This window comes from Patagioenas fasciata, chromosome 7 (genome assembly GCF_037038585.1).
Source record: "Patagioenas fasciata isolate bPatFas1 chromosome 7, bPatFas1.hap1, whole genome shotgun sequence".
Classification (NCBI taxonomy): Eukaryota; Metazoa; Chordata; class Aves; order Columbiformes; family Columbidae; genus Patagioenas; species Patagioenas fasciata.
This window is the reverse complement of record NC_092526.1, coordinates 44,435,001-44,450,398: the sequence shown is the minus strand read 5'-3', so window position 1 is coordinate 44,450,398 and position 15,398 is coordinate 44,435,001. Positions and strand designations below refer to the sequence as shown.

The following is a 15,398-nucleotide window of genomic DNA, read 5'->3' as shown; positions in this document are numbered from 1 at the left end:
AGAAAAATACAGTCCCTCCTGCCACAAGTTGTGGGGTTGCTCGACTACGGCAACACAGAAATGAAAAGGAAAGTCCTGGCGTTCTTCCGCAGCGTGATGGGACATCTGGAGAGGGAAGAGGCCAGACCCGCTGTCGAGCAGCTGGAGGAAAAGCTCCTGCCCCTCTTTGACGATGTAAGGCTGATGACGGAGCCTGAGCCCTGCGGGTGGGCAGCCTGCAGTGCCAGCTGCCCTTCGGCCCAGCCCCGTGGGCAGCACTGGGAGCAGGCTCTGCTCCCCTGGGCTCTCGTGGGATGGCTTCTGGGCTTTGCAGCCCAGCACAGCTCCCTGCTGCACAACCTGACCATGGAGCATCTCCCCTCATGTCAGCCCCGATACTGCCCCTGCTCACCATGGACAGAGAGCTGCTGGGATTGAAGTCCGCCTTTCTTCCTTCCTCCCAGGAGTCCAGCCAGCTGCGAGAGCTCTCCATCCGCCTCTTCCGAGAGTGGGTGCAGTCCGTGATGGCGCACGACAAGAAGAGGATGAAGAGCTACGTGCACCGTGCGCTGCTCCCCCTCTTCTTTCGTTTGAGCGACCAGAGCAACAACGTGGCCAAGGTACAGATCTCCACGCTGAGCACTGAGGCACAGAAGGGTGTGCTGGCAGCACACGGGTGGCCTGGGCACCAGGGGACAGGGCTGCTGGCAACTGGCAGCTTCCTCCAGCCCATAGGAAGGGTCCCTACAGACCCAGCACGAGTAGCAGTAGAGAAGCTGCCATGGCCATTTCCACCACCTGCCATACCTGGTCCCACAGGGCTCAGCAGCAGCCCGTGGCCACCGAGGCCTAAACAGGCGCATCCCTACGGGCTCCTCAGCTGTCCCTGCAGGCGCTGGGTCTCGAGCTTTGAGCCTCAGTCCCTGTCCCCCAGGGCTGTGCACAAGAGAGCCCCAGATGTTTGGGCCAGGGCAAGTCGCTGGCCCCAAAGGGCAGGTGTTCCAGGAACAAAGCCAAGAACAGGGGGACACCAGGTCTCCTTACGCAGATGGTGGGTGCCATGTCCCATCTTCTGCTGTCCCGCAGGCCGCCAGGGAAGCCCTCCTTGGCGCAGCAGAGCTCCTGGAATGGAAACAGCTCCAACACCTGGTGCGGACTCGGCAGACATGGAGGACTGGAGAGAGCTTGGTGAGAACAGCTAAGGCCCAGGCTGGCTGAGGGCTGCCCCACATGTCTGGGCTCTGTGCTCTGCAGATGTGCCTCGCCCGCCCTGCTGCAGCCCCGAGCTGCACCCTTGTTCCCTGTCCTCAAGAACAGAGCCCCCAAGGGCTCTCCCCTCTGCCCCATGCCTGGCGGGAAGGAGGGCGCTCAGCACCCTTGGGACCACTCTGCCTGTGTCTGTCTCTCAGCCTCAGCCCCACAGGGCTCCTGGCTGGGGGGCAGGAGAGGCCTGCGGGGAAAGGGGAACCTGGGTTACTGGGAGGAGGGACTGGTCCAGCCAGCTCGGGGTGGGGTGCAGACAATGACATGCTCACACCTTTGTGCCCTCTCCAGGTGGAGCAGGACAGGAGCAGGGCTCAAGAATTCTTGAGTCAGAGCCTGCCATACTTGAGGGATACTCAGGCCAGCTTGCGAGAGGCGGCCGTGAGGTTCATCGGTGAGTCACAGCCCCCGGGTCCCTCTTTCAGCAGCCTGACCCCAGTCCCCGCCGCTGCCCAGGCGCAAGGAGCAGCCCTGTGGCTGCCAGAGCCCCGGCCGCCCCGTGCAGGGCCTTGGCCTCCCCTCCCAGCCCTGCCCACGTGGGTGGCCTTGGTGGCCGCCTTGCTCAGTCTCGCTATGTCAGCTCTGGGCTATCCCCTGGGGCCAGCTCTGGTGAGGGGGAGGCAACAGGGGTCTGACGGAACTCTGTGCTCAGGGCTGGCTGCGCGGCCCCTGAGGGACCGAAGGGAGGAGGAGAAGCTGGCTGAGATCTGCAGTGGTGAGTAGGAAGCTTGCTCAGGAGGGGATGCCTGGGGGTCTCTGCAGATGTGGGAGATCATCTGGGCTCTGCTCCTTTCTGTTGCAGCCCTTCAGCCCTTGGAGAAGGACAGTAAACCCTCCACCCGCTCCCTCGCTACTCAGACCATCCTCATCCTGAGCAGTCCAAGGGAGCAGCCACGATCGCGATGGTCCCTGCAGGCCCTGTGCTGCTGGCGTCGCTGACCCAGGTGGAGGAGCAGCTCTCCTTGCGGAAAAACGGCTGCATTTTAATAAAGAGCCCTTCTTGAAGCTGGGTTGGATGTCTGCCTTTCCCAAGGACCCCAGAACCTCTCTGATTGCTGTGGCACTTTTGAGAGCACAGCCCGGCATCATGGGCAAGGGTGACAGAGCAGACAGGAGCACTTGCAATGAGGACAGCTGAGACGAATCTCACTGGGCCAGTGGGGTTTGTTCCTGGAGTCACACACAGGCAGGGCACTGTTGTGAACTCGCAGAACCCAAGGGACCGGGCTGGGGGTGTTGGAGGGACAGGACTGCATGGGATACAAGTGAGGGGTAAAGAATTCAAGGGGAGGGGACACGGGGAATTCAGGTGAGGTTGTTGGTGGGGGCAGGAGGAAGAGGACAGCAGAGGAACAAAACGCGGGGATCAGGAAAGTGTTTGGGAGGGGGTGTTCAAGGAGGGGGATCTGGGGGCACTACCGCAGTGGACAGGGTGAAAGGCAAAGGACGGAGTGGAAAGATGGAAAGAAAGGCATTGGCATCCATCAAAGGGAGAGCATTTGGGGACCCTCTATAGGACACAGAGGAGATCCTGAGGAGGAGATACCTGAGGGGTCTTAAAGGATGGAATGGGGAGGCCCAAAGAAGAGGGGTGTGGGGGCACCAAGACAAGAAACCGGTGGGGCCCTCACTGGAGCCTCACCTGCGCATCCTCTGGGGTGCACAGCAAGATGGTGAAGAGCAGGGCCACACTGAGCACTGTGACCTTCATCTTCCTCTGCGGTGCAGCGAGTCCTGGGTGATGCCAGAAAAGGTGAGGGCACCTTTATCCCTCCCAGGACGACTCCTTGCCCCTCCCCACGCCTCCAGCCCCCAGGGCAAAGCTTGGCAGAGACACCCGCCCTGGCAACCCAGCCTTGGCCCAGAGTCACTCCCGCCTTGAGCACTGATCCAGCTGCCTTCCCTGGCATCAGTGCCGCTTCCTGCATGGGGCAGCTGCACGGGGAAGGGCCCAGGCATCCACAGTGGTGAGGGGGGACACCAGTGTGTCCCTGACAGCCAGACACCCTATGGTGATGACCCACTGCTCCAACTCGAAACCATCCTGCAACAACCCCAAAAGCCTGATCCCCCCACCTCCCAGTGCCTCTCACCTCCCAGCACCACCATCTCCCAGTGCCCCTCAACTCCCAGGCCAGTCTTTCCCTATGGAACCCCCCCTAGAGATGACACCAGCCTCAAATCTGGGGTCTCTAAGCACAATTATCTGTGAGCCCTTTCCAGCCCCTTAAATAAATGAGGGGCTGGGAGTCACTCCTCTTCTTGGGGCACCAGGGACCCCAGGATTAGGGAACTCTGGGAGGTGGGAGGACAGCTGGGGCAATGTGGACAGCTGGTGACTGGGATCCTCAGTCACTGGTGGCGCTGCCAATGGGGAGCACTGGTGAATCCTGGGCTCTGGGAGAGGAGGGCTGGGCTTGGGGGAAGTGCTGGGGTGGTGTCAGTGCCCAGCTCCAGCCCACCCCATTTCCCTTGCACCGCCAGCCCCCAACTGGTCCAGTCTGCAGCCACAGCTGAGAACAGAGCAGAGGGAACATCCCCTGCCCTGGCTCTCACCTGTCCCTGTCCGGGGTCACTGTGCCCTCCCAGACAACCTGGGTCCCGCCCTGTAGAGCTGATCCCACATGGTGGGTCCCAGTGTCCCTGTCCCCAACAAGGCTCTGGCTCCAGCCCTGTCCCTTTCTGGGACTTGGCCACAGTTCACCAAAGGCCCTTGTCCCCACCGAGTGTCCCTTCAATGCCCCCATCCTCGGCCCAGGCCAGCGCTGTCCCTGAGCAGGACGTGGCCATCCAGAGGGACGTGATGAAGCGGGCGCTTGTTCCCAGGCAGCCGCTCGGAGCTCATTGCAGGACGGAGCTCCCCTGGCACGAGGAGGGATGTTTGCTCCCACAGCGGCTCTGATAAGCTCTGTTTGCCCGGGGCCCACGGCACAAGAAGCCCGTTCACCAAGATCGGTGCCTCATAGAGTGACCGATCAGGGGATCCAGGGCAGTTAAAGCAGCCTGGAAGCCTGGGCTCCCCCAGCCCTGGCAGCGGGCAGAGCCCACAGAGAAGGGCAGTGCTGGGGCAGCGGGGAGGAGCAGGTCCTGGGGCACCCGCACGCCTGGGGCTCCCTGGCTGCCCTGGGCACAGGCTGGAGCCCAGAGGCCGGGGGGTCCCAGGGGAGCAGCTGGACAGCTGGGGTGCCGCTCTGCTTCGGGACAGCCTGGGGAGTCCTGCCGGAGTGGGGCTCAGAGCAGCTGGGGAATGGAGCTGTGTCCCCAGGGGCACGGCCTCCCCTGCCCTCTCCCCCACCCGCCTCGCAGCTCTCCCTGGCTTTTTGCGGGGCGCGGGGTTCCCTTCACTGCACCCCTGGCCCAAACATCCCCATCCTGGGGGCCCTGGTCAGCATCCTCTGGGCACTGTGGGGCAGTGTGACAGCGGGGGAATCAATGGGTTTATAACTCCAATCTCAGTGGCTGCTGCCTGGGCGACCTGGATGTTGAGCGGTTTCCAGCACCAGTCTGTGCTCACTGACTGGAGCAGAAAAGGGATCTCAGATTCCCAAGACCCGATTTCTGTCCCCTGCAGAGCTGGCAGCCCTTCAGGGACATACCTGTGTTTGCTTTGATATTCTTCAGTGGCTGACTCTGGGCTGTGTGAGCATCTCCATGATGTACTTTTACAACCATGTTCTCCGTACAGACAGCAACACCTTGCCACAGTTCAGCAGCCTCTTGGAAAGTAAATGTGGAAAAGCAAGACGTGTGGTTCCAGCCATCTGGATGATAAAGGAAGATCAATACTAACATGACCATCTGGACAGTCAAAGACATAATACTAACATAATAACATATAAAGGGCCTTGGACAGATTACTTTGAAGTACGTTTCTCATAACTGTAAAAAGTTATAGCCCAGACTCGTGAGAATGGCATCTCAGGCTGGATAACCGCCCCCAAGTGCATGGCATGTGTGAATGTCCTTGGGCCTGGTCTGTGAACGAGTGGGAACGTAACTGAAATAAACATCACATGACTTTAGTGTGTTTTTAATAACAATTATTGGAAAAACATCTTATGTACCATCTTAGTCCAGGCCCATATCTGTCCCCCAAGGAATGTATTTTGGTGTTGGGGCAGGGGAGGAGCACAGACAGGCAGCCCGGACCCCTGGGTCCTCTGCCCTGCTCGGGGAGGGGAGGTCGTTCCCTGTATGATGGGCCCAGCACTTCTGGGCTCACAGGAGATGTCACCCCCTCCAGAAGCCATCTGCTGTTCACAAGGCCACCAGTGCAGCAAGTCAACATTTATTTGATGCAACCAGTCTGTTAGAGCCAGTAATCCTGTGTAAAATCGATGCAAAATTACCACTGTGCTTAACTACAATGTGCCATGGAACAACCAGGCACTGACAAATCTCTCTGTTTTCCCTGGGAAATCACATTTGTGGCACTTTCACCCCCAAATCTCAGCAGCAGCGTTTGTTAACACCGGTTAACAGCTTTGGGTACCCAGAGCTGCCTTCAGCTCACGTGAAAACGTCTCCTCACGCCCAGTGTGAGCCCAAGAACGACGCCTCCCCAATGCCCAAACTGAGGAACCTCAAGCAGTGCCCCCTTCTCCAAGGGCTGCGTTACAATCTGTGACAGAAAGGGGCTTCCACAGCCTGGAAAAGCTCCACAAGGAACTGGAGATTCCTGGGTCTCAGAGTAATTCTAGAGCTCAAGTGGTGACAGCCATCAGCTCCAGCTCAGACAATACATGCCAACGCCCATCACTGACCCAAGAAGGCAGCTCTTCCTGTCCTGCCCAACGCCTTCAAATCCAGCACACTTTGTCCCTCCAACAGGAGGCAGCTGATCGATTTCTAACACCACTCTTCTCTGTCTACTTCGAGATGAACCAGACATACGTTATACAAGCAACCAAGTCCCCGCCTGGAAGCAGCGGAGCCTTTTGCCTTCTCCTTCCCACCCCACTTTGCAGGAGAAGGAAAACAAACGGCAGAAGAGACGCTGAGAAATTCAACCACCAAATGGAGAGGGAACCTTTGAGAGCGAGAAAACTTATCCGTACAATGGAGAGAGCTACGCTGAATGAATAACACTGAAAATGAACCCTTCTTGCAGGGTAAAGTGCACAGCAATTCAAGACCTGCTGAACAGACCCCTGCCATTCTCAGCAATAAACAACCCCCAAGGCTCAACCAGCCAGCCAGGGTCACTGCTCTAAATCCAAGCGCAGCTGCACCGACCTGAGCCAACACGGACACAGCTGCCTCCCTTGGCCCACACGAAGCTGCACAGGCCACGCGCTGCTCCAACAGGAACGTGCTGGGGACACCCGGGTTTCTCATGGCGGCCTCTGCGCTGTCACCTGCACAAAGCACCAAAAGACCGGCAGCTGTGGGCTCAGCTCCGGGGGTTCCCGGGACCGGGGTCTCCAAGGGCCCGTTCGCACACGGATCCTTGTGCGCGCGCCCCCACCGCGGGCGCCTCTCCCGCCCCCATCCCGACCCGCCGCTCGCCCCCCCGGACCCGCCGCTCGCTCCCCCGGACCCGCTCAGCAGCCTCCGCTCGCCCCAGCCCTGTAGCCGGAAATTGCGTCACCGGGAGGGGCGAGCCGAGCGGCGCTGCCGGCAGGACCCCGACAGAGCTGTCCGATTATTCGCCTGACCCGCCAAATTTTTATACGAAATGTGAATGAGTTGAACAGTTATTAAAATAACAAAGTCTCTGGCAGCCGTGCCGTCATGGTTGCTCAGAGAGTGGAAAACCCCCTGAACTGCAGGTCAGCCTCAGCTCTCAGATGAGCTCCTCCCCGCCCTCCGCACCGCTGACCCCGCAGCACAAAGCGCGACCGGCGCGTCCCGCGGGCGGACTCGGTGTCCGCGCTCGTTCGTCGCCTCCTCGCTGGCTGCAGCGGGACTGAGGGGCTGTGGGTTCCAAACCTGCGGTTTGCTGCCCTTGCACAGAGGAGAAGGCTCGGCTGCTGAGAACAGGTTCCGTGTTAAACTCGGCTGAAGAGAAGTTTCTCCTCCTGGGATCTCAGAACAGCAGCAGCTCCAAGGAACTGACAGAGCATGGGCCGCGGGCATTTCTCAGTGTCTGTGCTGAGAGGTTTTATCTGGGCGTTGTTAATGCCAGAAAGAGGTGGAAAGATAGAGAGATAAAGATGAGGGGTCGTGCTGCACAGAGTTACAGCATTTTTGCAAATGAGGAACTGAAATACGTAGCTTACGCTTTTTCTATGGATAAACAACATTTAATCCAATTCCTTAACTGTATTCCTTGAACACGTGTTCGTTAGAGCACAAGCAAAACAGCACTGGGTGCACGGGCGATTCACTCTTTGTACTGGACATTCACATTAACAATGCTGATAGTGGTTACATCACCAATCCCGTGTCCATTTCAATTTCAATTTCAATTCCCCTGGTCCTTGGGTTACTCCACAGGTTCTTTCTCCCGTCCGTGGTCCTTTAACTCGAGAGCCGTGTGTCCACCCTTTCTCTGCAGTCCGAACGGCTGGTTCTGTAGTTAATAAGGCAAGAAAAGGTCCTTCCCATCGTGGGGTCAGAGTTTCCTCTTTCCAGGTTTTAATTAGTACTTTATCCCCAGGTTGTATTTTATGAATCGGAAACCCTAAAGGCAGAGTCTGATTTAAAATCTCTTTCTCCCTTCATTTAGTTCCTGCGACTATAAACTTCATATGCAATTTCAATTAGCTGAGCAATAGTTACATCCCTCAGCTCCTCCCTTTTGTAGTTTCTTACACTAATTTCAGACCCAGATCAGTCTGTGCGCAGAACAACACTGACTGCAACACAGCTAACCCAGAATTTCACATTCACATCACTTCCCCCTCTCATTTACTCTCATGTGTACAGATGCATCTGAACGGGGAGCGCGGTGGCACTTTAATAATGGAACCGGTTCTCATTTTGTAATTATCTCCCCGAACAAAATTCTTTTGCTACCAAATATAAACATGCGAAGTAAAAGGCTGAGCTCAGACACGCAAACCGCACGCCAAGCTCAAATATACAAACAGATCACAATTACATTCATTGAAGACAATATCTCGATTTTAGCCTTGCGCCTTTGGGCCGCTCGCTGCTCAGCCGGGCGGAGGCACCGCTGGGGCTCCTGACAAACAGGGCAGTGCGGCTGGAGCCCCATCGGCACCCGCCCCGCTGCTCCAGCGAGCTGGGCTGGGCAAGGCTTTGATTGGTGTCCATCTGGGTGATACAACTGTTATCCCAAAACCAGGGGTCTGTACTCGGTGTGCACACGGAAGAAAAGCCACATTTAGTACACCGAGATGAGACACAGCCTGTCAAAAGCAGCACGAAAAACACACGTTCTCACTGTTTTCCCTACACACTACACTGAATTCTAAACAATGTAGCCTTGTATTAACTTTCCAAACATTAACATAATGTGTTTTCCAGTAAAACATAGGCTGTGTTGTAAATCCAAAGCGAGTAATGCCATGGTTTGCACAGTTCTGATGTGAATATTGGTGTTTGTGCCCAGCAACACATTGTATTTCATTGTGAATGCGCCAGAATATTTCCGGTCTGACTTTGTGTTGTACAGATAATGTCAGATTGGTTTTAGATCGTGTGGGTTCAAGGTTTGCACAGCTGAACGTGCTGCCGTGGTGTGCGTCTGTCTGTCCAGAGCCGGTAACGTGTATGTTTGTACAGCTTGTGTGTGATTTCTGTTTCTTGCAATAACAATTGTTTGGAGTGTGGTTTTTGCCATTTTCACATTGTATCACTCAGCTCTTGTTTTTCAATGCTTTTTTTTTTGCCTAATGGTTTTTGGAAAAGTTCTCAAAAACCACTGAGAAACCGTTCTTGTTAAACTTGGTGCTGTTTCTTACTTGTGAGTTGGGGCTTCAAAGAAATACCCAAACCAATAGATTCCATATGTTTGGAAGACAGTTCTGTGCAGCTAAATGATTCCTTTTCTTGTCCTTAAATACTTGGGCATTTGTGCTAGAACTGTGTAACAGGAGTGATATTGTTGGGGCACCTCTGAGTGTAAGTTTGTCTTGGATAGATTGCCATGAATGTAGACACTGCTGCTCCACAAAGTGATGTTCTGAAGTTCTGCATTTGATCTTTTCACTTCATCTGATGAAGCAGTGGAGTTTAATCATTTGTCTGCAAATGAAACTCCCTAAAAGGCAGTGTACAGGGAACCTGCGGCAGGTAGCTCCTGATTCCCACCTGACTCCTCCAAAGGCCTCTCTTAAAAGTGAACAAAAGCCAACAAAAGCTGCGGCCCCTCCCTCCTGGGCCACTGCAGTGGGCGCCTCCCCTGAGACCACAGGAAGGTCCAGGCTCCTTGTCCTGAGTGGTCAGGGCATCGCTGGCAGGTGGCACCTGCTCGCCTGCTCACGGCCACTCTTGGGTGCCTTCATGGCCCAAAATCCCCGGGGATGCCACAGGGCCACCCACTTTTTCCTCGCAGAGGGCACCAGTGCCCAGGAGGCCTGGACATAGAGGTGGGCAGGGAAATGGAGATAGGCTGGTGTCGAGGGTTAAGATTGCGGGGTGACAATCAAACCCTGCCAGATGTGTTGTCAACCTCCTCTCCCCGCCACTTTCCCCTTTTGCCCCTCCCTCTCCCCCCTTCCCACTCAGCACAGGTGATTGAGAGGGAAAGAAGGACAGAGAGAAGAGAGTTGGAAAAGTTAAAGATGTTTTACTAATGCTACTGATAAGAATAGAGAAAATAATACAAATATACAAAACCAATCTTGAAAGTCTCAGCAACTGCAGAGCCAGCACCCAAAGTCCTGGATTGGACTCTGTAGCCAACCGGAGCTGGATTCAGTCTCTCACTGGCCTCAGTTCGCAGGGACGAGCAGCAAGGTCCTCTCCTAATGTCGGCCATAAGCAGAAGGGAAGGAAAAAGGCAAAAGGGAAGGAAAAGGGACGAGATCCTCGTGATCTCCCGCTTTTATATGAAGTATTCACGTGAATGGAATGTTATACACAGTTGGTCATCAGTTTCTCGTTGCCCCTCTCGTGAGATGTCCATCCGTGCTTATCAATAAGTTTTCATTCCATTGCTACGTTTATGTCCTGGTTTTGTTAAAAACAAGTTTCTCTTTTAGTGAATTTGCCTGTCAGCTAAAGCCTTCATGTCAACTGCATTTTCCTGGAGAACCCAACACATGTTTTGGTTAAACCCAGCAAGGGAATGCAAACTTATTGATAAGCACGGATGGACATCTCGCGAGGGGGGCAATGAGAAAACTGATGACTGAGCGACTGACCAATGGTGAATAACATTCCGTTCACGTGAATACTTCATATAAAAGTGGGAGATCACGAGGATCTCGCCCCTTTTCCCTTTTCCCTTTCTTTCCTCATGGCCTTTTTCTTGTTTTGTTAACTACAGAACCAGCTGTTTGGAGGGCAGAGAAAAGATGGACACACGTCTCTCAAGCTAAAGGACCCCTGACAGAAGAAAGAACCTTGAAAGTATCTCAAGAACCGGGCAAACTGAAATTGAAGTTGACTCGGGGTTGTAAATGGACTGTGGTATAAGCATATCCACAAAGGGAACTTACCAACAGGATTGTGTAAGAAATGTCTAAGAATAGAAGATCAGGAAACCAGAGCTCGGTTGAGGATTCTAGTTGCCACTGGAAGAATAGAAAAAAAATAGCCAAGAATGGTGGGAGGTATTTACTGAAGGGGTGAATGGGAATTTAGAGAGTCCACCAGTGATGAAAAGAATAGAGTGCAGACAGAGAAATCAAATTCCGTGTTGCTCCTGTTGTTCCTAGGAAGTGAAGGCCAAGAGTTGGGAAACGATAATCGCCACGCTAACGACAAAAACAGGAAAGGCGGGGACACGGCCCTCGCTGCCGAGAAGATGACGAACTCGGCTGCCGGCTGCAACCTGCTCGGCCAGAGACCGTGGAAACCTGGACCTGATCCTCTTGCCAGGAGCGGTGACTTATTCTTCCCAACTTAGCCTGGCTAATCCCTGTACCAAGTGCTACGAGCGTGTGAGAATAGGAAGACTAACCCAGTATGTTCTAAATTATCACACTCGTATTAATTCTGGATGTTATGATAGAACAAAATTGGAGAAGTGTGAAATCCAAGGGCAGAAATCATGGGTAGCAACTAACCTAGAGAAAAGTGGACTCGGGGTAGGCTCTGCCTCCTGCCCTAGGGGAGAACAGAGGATCTGTTTCACACAAGCTGATAGGAGGGGTTATTCAGATGGAGGGGGAGTGCAAGACAAAACTTGAAACAGAGAGGAGTTTAATAAATGCCCCATAGGAGGAATGCAAACTTGGAAAGATGGTGAATGGCCTGCACAAAGAATATTTGAATACTATGATCCAGCCACATGGGCCCAAGATGTAAACTGGGGATCCCGTACCCCTATATATATGCTAAACCAAATTATTCGGTTGCAAGCAGTGGTTAAAATAATAAGCAACCAGACGGCTGAGGCACCGAATCTCATAGCGAGACAATTGTCTCAGACCAGAGCTGCAGTGTACCAAAATCAGGGAGCGTGAGATTGTCTTTTAGCTGAAGAGAGGGGGGCGTCTGTGGGAAACTGAATACTTCGGAGTGTTGTTTGGAAAGAGATAACGATGGGGAAGCCATAATGAAAATAGCAGAGGAGATAAAACGCGTTGCACATGTACCAGTACAGAAATGGAATTCTATACTTACTAGCCATTGGTGGGGTAACTTATTTGGGGGAGCCTGGTGGAAGAAAATAGGTTTCATGATAGTATGTGCATATCTGGGTTTACTGTTTGTGCCACGTATGACCCCGTGCTTTGTTCGGTTAATACATTCAGTAGTCCAAGCCATGCAAATCTCAGGCACGCCTATAGATCCTGAAATGGCAGCAAAAGGAACGGGGTATAAACTAATGATTTTAAAAGATAACACCAAACTGGACCTGGCCATCGCACTGGGAAGAAGAAACCCAAAAGGAAAGCGCTAGGAACTGCAGTGAGCGGGGTAACCACGCCAAAGAGCGCGAGCTCCCGCTGCAGCCCAACAGATGCCATTGCTGCCGGGGCACCAGCCACCCAGTCATCAGCTGCCCCAGAAGAGCAACACGAATGTTTTGTTCAACATGAGAATTTGTTTGTTCTTTCAGGGAGAAAGATAAGTCTTCTCCTGTCGAAGCAGCCTTCTTACTTGTGGTCCGAGAAAAGGTTAAATAGGGAATCATCACGTTAGTACAAGAATTTACTAACCTTCCCGAAAAGGGGGGAACTGACAGAGAGAACTAACTAACTAACTAACCCATTATGTTAAGAAAAAACAGAACCTCGTCGAATGCCAAGGTAAGAGGTTTTACAGCACCTAGATGTAAACTTGAGAAGACGATATAACAAAGATTTACAGCAAAAGGGGGAACCAGTCTGATTTCAATCGACTTGGCAGATTGGGTTCCAGTCCACTCAACATAATGAGCCAAAGGTAAAGAGGTCACTGTGACGAGGCTGAAGGAGCCTTCATCCAAAGACCCCTCCTCAAGACCACCAGATGGCACTGCGCAGGTGCAACAGGGAGGGGTCAAGGAGGAGACTACAGAAATGATCACCTGGGACTCATCTTAAGAAGAAGCGGGAAAGGTTATGAATATGTAGAGGCGTTCCTGGGGTCATTATGAATACGTAACACCTTACTGTATTTAAACACACCTCATATTGTTACAAGTTGCGCATGAACAGTGGAACGATCCCCCTTGCGCCCGACGTCGAAATAAACATACCTGCTTTATAACCTTGTGAGTTGGGAAGTTTTAAGACTTGACAGATTGTAAAGTTGTTTCCGCTCACCATCACGGCCAGCGAGTCCTGCAGCCCCGGCGCAGCTCTAAAGCGAGAAACAACAGATGTAGAAGGCAACCCCAGCTCCTGCAGCATCCTTTTCTTACTCCTGCAGTGATCACCGCCCTTTAAGGGGTGGGGAGGAGGAGGAGGAGATCCCTTCGGTACCTGCAGTCTGCTGGTTCACTGCTGGGGCGCAGTGCTAGGCACGGGAAATATGAAAATAAACCGGAGCAGCAGCGCTCCTGGGGCGGGGGGTGTTCCCTGCAGAGCATCCCCCCGGGAGCCGGGCCTCGGCTCAGCCCGACCCAAACCCGCCCCACGCCCACCCGGCGGAACCTCAGGAACCAGGGGACAAGTGACCCCAAGATGGGGGTGGCTGGGCAGAGAACGGGTTGCCTCTGGCTGGGAAAGGAGGGGTTGAGCTGAGGGTGAACGGGAGGTTTGGAAAAAGGGAAGGGGGATCCCTGGCAGGCAGCGAGGCTGGAGGGGGGATCCCGTCCCCTCACCCAGCCACGCGAGCTCCGCCAGGGGCTGGGGCGCCGCTCCCCGCGGCCGCCGTCCTGTCCGCGCGAGAGACCGCCCCGCCGCCATCTCTAGTGAGGGCACAGCGGCCGCGCTCTCCCCGCCCCGCGACAGACACCTCATCAGCCACTGCCCGAACGGCGCCGGTACCCGAGGAGGAGGACTCGAAGGACGTTAACTCCCCCTCCTCGGCGGGTGCACCGCCCGCTTCCCAAGAGCGGCTCCCAGAGCGACCAGCTCCCTTCCTCCCCGGCGGCACGGGGCACGGCCTCAGTGCGGCGGCTTCACTGCCCGCGCTGAAGATGGCGGCGCGACCGGAGCGGGAAAGCGTGAGGCGCTGCAGGCGTCAGGCCCGGCCCAGGAGCCCCCAGTCGCTCCTGCTCCCACGCACCCCCCCCCGTTTGCTTTACCGTGTATCGTATATAAATGCAGGGACAAGGAGCAGCGGCACGGAGCAGGCTGCTGGGTACGAGGTGTTCCCTCAGCACACACACCCACACCCCCCCGTTCCGGGCCGGGCCGGGCCGCTCCGCACGAAAGGGAAGGTGAGGGAAAAACAAAAAGTAAAGGCACAGAGGCGTCCTGGCTGAAGCCGAGCTGTGCTCATCTACCCTTTGAATGACAATTCCAAAGGCACATCCCCACTCACGAAAGCTGGCGGCTCCGCAGGCGTGACCAGAGCGCCCATCAACCGGAAGTGCCGGGCGCTTTGCTGCGGCTCCAAAGTGCTGCGACAGGGGGCTGTGGGCCCCCCGGGGCGGGGCGCGGACCTACTGCGTCCCCCCAGTTCTGGGTCCCCCGACGCAGAGCAAAGTCGGGGAAGGCGGCTCGGTAGACGGGGGAGTCCGGCCCTTCCCCCCCCCCCCCCTTTTTTTTTCCTTCGCCCGGGGGGGGGCGGGGGGGGTGTATATGCGGTGGGTATGGTGGGGGGGTGGGGCGCTGTATATACGGTGGGTATCGTGCGGGGGCTTGAGGGGGGGGGGCTAGTGTGTCTGTGTGTGGGGGGGTATTGTGGGGGGGGCGGGGTGTATGCGGAGGGGGCGGTGTATATGCGGTGGGTATGGGGGGGGGTCTGTATATGCGGTGGGTATCGTGCGGGGGCTTGTTGGGGGGGGGCTAGTGTGTGTGTGTGTGGGGGGGGTGTGTGTGCGGGGGGATATTGTGGGGTGGGGGGGGATATTGTGGGGGAAGGGGGGGGGCCAGTGTGGGGGAAGGGGGCGGCTGGTGTGTGTGAGACCGGGGCGAAGGGCGTTGAGGCGGGCAGTGTTAGGTCTTGATGTATTTAAATCCGGTCATGTATTCCAATTTCCCCGCGTGTTTTACATATTTTTTTAAAACTTTTATTTATTGTAATTTATTGAAATGTATCGGACGTTTCCGCCTCCGCTTGAGCCATTCCCGACGAGTCCCTGAAAAATGAAGGCCCGCGTGAACGCGTAACCAGCGCGTGATGAACGCGTTACCGGTTCGATCGGCGTGTGTCCCCGCGCGCCCCCCCCCCCCTCCCCGAGAGAGCCGTGAAAAAAAAGGCACGCACACCCCGCCCGCTCCCCCTTTCTTCTTTATTCTCCCGTCTTCGGGTAGCCTTTTTTATTTTCCTTTTACTTTTTTGACTATTTATTTATTTATCTGTCAATTTTTTGGTTTTGTGTGTGTGTGTGTGGTTTTTTTGTGTGTTTTACGTCTTCGTTTTCTTTCACCGACCGTTCGTTTTTGGTTTGGTTTGGCTTGTAGACGTACGTATGCCTTTTCTCCAGCCGCCTTTTTTTTTTGAATTTACGCTTTCGGTTTCTGTCACCGACTTCACACACA

At 54.9% G+C, this 15,398-nt stretch overlaps 2 protein-coding genes and 1 non-coding gene across 3 annotated transcripts in view; all 3 read right to left on the bottom strand.

Moving 5' to 3' along the window:
- The window catches only part of LOC136116223 (procollagen galactosyltransferase 2-like), a 161,579-nt gene that overhangs the window by 118,205 nt on the left and 27,976 nt on the right, over positions 1–15,398 (bottom strand). The gene's annotated exons all lie outside the window — the stretch shown is intronic.
- On the bottom strand, positions 5,922–6,006 carry LOC139828475 (small nucleolar RNA SNORD45). The gene has a single exon (XR_011740150.1). It is a non-coding gene; the product is annotated as a small nucleolar RNA SNORD45 (small nucleolar RNA).
- LOC139828348 (uncharacterized) overlaps positions 14,851–15,398 on the bottom strand; it is a 5,608-nt gene continuing 5,060 nt past the window's right edge. Inside the window, exon 5 of the mRNA XM_071810608.1 lies at positions 14,851–14,995. Within this exon, the coding sequence (XP_071666709.1) occupies positions 14,941–14,995 (55 nt within the window). The 3' untranslated portion in view covers positions 14,851–14,940. The remainder of the gene's footprint in view (positions 14,996–15,398) is intronic.